Source organism: Terrapene carolina, unplaced genomic scaffold (genome assembly GCF_002925995.2).
Source record: "Terrapene carolina triunguis isolate 2854851 unplaced genomic scaffold, T_m_triunguis-2.0 Scaffold34700, whole genome shotgun sequence".
NCBI classification, from domain to species: domain Eukaryota; kingdom Metazoa; phylum Chordata; order Testudines; family Emydidae; genus Terrapene; species Terrapene triunguis.
Window position 1 is genome coordinate 1 of NW_020699051.1, and position 4,181 is coordinate 4,181.

At 58.2% G+C, this 4,181-nt stretch overlaps 1 protein-coding gene across 1 annotated transcript; it reads right to left on the minus strand.

Moving 5' to 3' along the window:
• Positions 1-628: 628 nt before the first annotated feature.
• LOC112125901 (claudin-3) lies at positions 629-2,833 on the minus strand. Its single transcript, XM_024224258.3, has one exon. The coding sequence runs from the start codon at positions 2,615-2,617 to the stop codon at positions 1,973-1,975; it is 645 nt and encodes a 214-aa protein (XP_024080026.1). The 5' UTR covers positions 2,618-2,833; the 3' UTR covers positions 629-1,972.
• Between the last annotated feature and the right edge of the window lie 1,348 nt (positions 2,834-4,181).

The window sequence follows — 4,181 nt, forward strand, 5'->3', positions numbered from 1 at the left end:
TTGCCTGTCTAGTGAAGTGTGGAGGGCAGGAAGGTGTGGTCTGTCCATCTCACGCACACTGTTCTGCTGGCAACAGGCTAATGCAAATAACAGCTTGCTCAATCCTGCCCTTCCCCCACACAGGGAAGAGACCTGTCCCCACCTAGGCAAGGCAAGAAATACACTTTGAACTATGCTTGGCAGGGAAAGTAAACAGAGCAGAACTTGAGCTGCTGCTCCAATGTCTGTTAACCCATCAGCTCATGGCGGCAAGAGTGTCTGAGCATCTCCCCAGGGGAGACCTGCCTCTGGACATGGGGAGAGAAGCCCCTCATTGGAATGGGACCCCACTCTGTCACTCAGTGGGACCTGGGGAAGGGGAAGCCCCTGGGCCCTCTGTCCAGCCCCAGCCTGGGGAGGTAGTGGAGAGGGAGCTTGCAGCGTGAACCCATGGGAGAGGAGAGGGCTTACTGAAAAGTGACCTGACACGTCTCTTTCACCTGAGCTCTCTGGTTCACCCTTGCCCTTCCAGACAGAAGCCGGAGCCAGGGCTGCAGCCTGCAGCCAGAGGAGGGAAAGCTGATTTCTAGCACATTGCTTCATACGCCGGAGAAGGACACGTCACTCAGCTGTTACTGGAACTGGACAATTTTATTGAAAAATGTAACTCAGTACAAAGCAGTGGAAGCATGACTGTCTAAGCGTGTAACAGGGCACAGCCTGTCCAGCGCAGGCAGGCAAGTGCTCAGAGTGACGATCACCCTGCACACCCCCGCCCCAGTGTCTGCTAGCCTCCTTTCCCACCATGGCAAGGGAGGGCTCTTCATTCCTCTCATTCCCACAGAAGCCACCTCAGGGCCCCCAGAAGGATCAGCTGATCCATGAGGCCAAGAGATCAGCTACTGTTCCATGGCCCAGGATAAGTTCCAGCAGCGCAGGCGTGTTCTAGGAGGCAGCATGTCCCAGCAATAGTTTCCTTCACAAAGCAAATCATGGTGAAAAATCTTTCCTAGATACAATAAACCAACGATATTTACACAGCCATCAATCCCGCAGGCGGGCGCACCCAGCTCAGTATTGACCCAGAGCGCTTCACTGGCAGAAGGGTCTCCCCCATTCACCCACACCCCTCTCCACACCTCTGCCAGATTTCTCCCCCCGTTGCCACGAGCCACCCCCATTCTCCAGCCTTGGCTTAGACTGCTAAGATACGGCTTGTTTAGCTCTCTCCCTGGTGGGTAGGTGAGCGCCTGGCACCTGCCCGGCATGTTCCACGCCTCTCCCGCTCGCCAGCGCAGAGCAGTGGGGCGTACGTCAGAGATGACTCAGGAGAGAGCTCAGAGCCTTTTGGGGGCTGGGCATGGAACCCACCACCCTCCTCTGCTCTCTCTGCCCTCTCCCAACTCTGCTCTGAACGGTGTCTCCCCTCTGCTCTATCCCTTGCAGAAAGGACAGGGCGGGTGGGTGGGGTGCTCCCAGCCAATGCCAGCTGGGAGAGGCTGCTGGCACATTTAGCACAAATACCTCTTCACCCTTAGTTACCCTTCTGCCCCTCCCTGCCCGGGGCCTGACTCTCAGGCAGAGTGTTTGCCAGGGTGCCAGCTGAGACAGTTGGAGGAATCCGTTGGGTTTGAAGGAGGAACGGAGCCCAGTGGGGTTTCTCCAGCCGGTGGGGATGAGGGTGTCTCAGAGCTGGGGTGCAATAGATCAAAGACAAAATATCTACAAACAGAAATGAGAGTCTTAGCCAGGGTCTTGCTTCCCCTCGCCAGCAGCCCTGAGAGAGACAGAGCAGTTCCTCCTCCACCCAGCCCTTGGAATGACAATCAGAGTCTGATGAGCAGCCAGCCAACTGTTGTCCTTGGGGCAGCAAGGGGTGGCCATGTTCCCCGGGGGTCCTAAGGGCTACAGAGAGCAGCGGGGGAGGCAGTGAAGTCAGGAGCAGTCTGATGAATGGATCAGGGCAGGCAGGAGGGGTGCTGGGCTGCCTCCCTCACACGTAGTTCCTCTTGTCGTAGCTGGGCCCGGTGGATCTGGGAGCAGAGTAAGCCATCTTGGCTGGAGTGTACTTCTCATCCTTGGGGGGGCAGGAGCAGCAGAGCAGAGCCCCCCCGAACAGCTGCAGTGCTGCAGCTGCCCAGCCCACATAGAGGGAGGCTCCCAGCTCCCGCTTCTGTGACTCTAACACCAAAGGATTGTAGAACTCGCGGATGATGGTGTTGGCTGACCAGCACACGGGGATGAGGGTCATGATCCCAGCCAGCAAGAAGATCACCCCAGACATGATGGTGATCTTGGCCTTGGTGGTCTCGTCTTCCACGCACCTGGTGCACTGCGCTCCCATGAGGGCAACCATGAGGCCCAGCACGGCCAGCACGATGGCGATCACCACCAGGGCGCGAGCCGCCTGCAGGTCCTGGGGCAGCGCCAGCATGGAGTCGTAGACCTTGCACTGCATCTGGCCCGTGCTCTGCACCACGCAGTTCATCCACAGCCCCTCCCAGATGATCTGGGCTGTCACGATGTTGTTCCCGATGAAGGCCGTCACCCTCCACATGGGCAGTGCACAGCACATGATGGTGCCCACCCAGCCCACCACCGACAGGGCCACCCCACCGATCTCCAGCCCCATCGACATGTTGCCACGCCCTAGGTACTTTCAAGGCAACGGCAGAAAGGGATCGGGACTCCTTAGCTGGCAACACCTGCAGGCACCTGTCGCTGTCTGTGTAAGCTCCAGAGGATCCGCTCACTCCTGAGTGCACCTGTGTTGGTGGCTGCCTTATATCAGTGAGCGGAGCCAGGGCTGGGCTGCATTACCTCAGTGCTGCTCACTCACGCAGGGGTGGGGTTTCACCAACGGACTCTTTCCCTTTCGCTGACTCCTCTGCCACCACCCCAGCCCCACTCCCCCTTTGTTTATGGAGATGGCATTGGTGAGAGAGGAGAATGGGGGAGGCGGCAGGAGGTGGAGCTGGAACCCTTCCCCGCTGGGCTCTGAGTTCCAGCCTGCTGTTTTTATGGCCATCCCTGTGACAGATGCTCGCTGGGCTGGTGCCAGGTAGACACAGTGCTAGGGATTAGGAGAAAGACTGGAGTGGATTCCTGTGCTCCCTGGAAAGGGCCGCCTGGGGGGTTCATCTCAGACTCCAGGGAAGATGCAGCAGACCCTGTAAAGGGCAGGAATGGGACACTCTGCTTTTAGTAGCTGCTCCTGTTCCAGGGTCAGAGTGGAGGCCGTAAACCCAATGCTGTGTCCAGACTGGTGAGGCCCACGGACGCATGCCCGAGCGTCCATTCCTCAGGCTCCAGGTGGCGACATGCAGCGGGAAAGCCACCAGCCTCACCAAGGCATCCCATCGGCCTGCACACCTGCCAGCATGGATTGTCACAGACACACGCAATCAGTATCGACGCAGCAAGGAGCCAGCCCTGGTGCAGTGGCCTCCTGCTGCTCTGCTGGTGTGGGCAGTGGTCCCAAAGGCAGGGAGAACACCCCAGCCCCATCCCACCGGGCTGAGCGAAGTCACAGAGCTCCTTGCCTCTGGACGAGGGAGGGATTCTCTATTCTCCACCCCATCCACTTTCCCCTTCTCCTCCCGACTGGAAAATGTGAAAGAAAAAAAAAGCGAGATTGGGAGGACGGGGAGGGCAGGCTGGGGCGAGCGGATTTTAGGTGGGAAGGACCTGCTGGGCTGGAGACAGATGGAGATTATTTCCCTATTCTTCCTCCTTGGAAATCTCTCCATTCTCCCTCAGGCAAAGCTAGTGGAGCTGCTCTCCACAAAGGGGACCAGTCATCTATCCCACAAGCCCACATCAGACTGTCCTATCCCACAGCCCAGGCTGAGTCCTTAATGTGCCTGTTTCTCCAAACACACCAACCAATTAACACGCCTACCCCCCCACTAATTCCTGCTGCCTCCCCGCTCCCCCAACCAACTTGTATAACTGACCGCGAGCTCCTCTCCCTGTGGTGGGGGGGAGGGCACTGGCGAGGATCCTGGCCATGAGCCCTGTCCTTCACTGGCTCGGGGGCTAGATGTGCCAGATCAAAACTGCTCTCCCCACAGGGCAATGGATCTCAAACCAGGATCACTCTGGAGCACAAGGCAGGACTGCTTGTTAACCAGGAGAACGAGAGGGGGGTGCGAACTGCACAAGAGCTGGAAATACAAAAGACAACCTGGCTGCATGCCAGC

Coding starts and splice junctions, on each gene's coding strand:
- LOC112125901 (XM_024224258.3), bottom strand. CDS start 2,617: ATGTCGATGGGGCTGGAGATCGGTGGGGTGGCCCTGTCGGTGGTGGGC.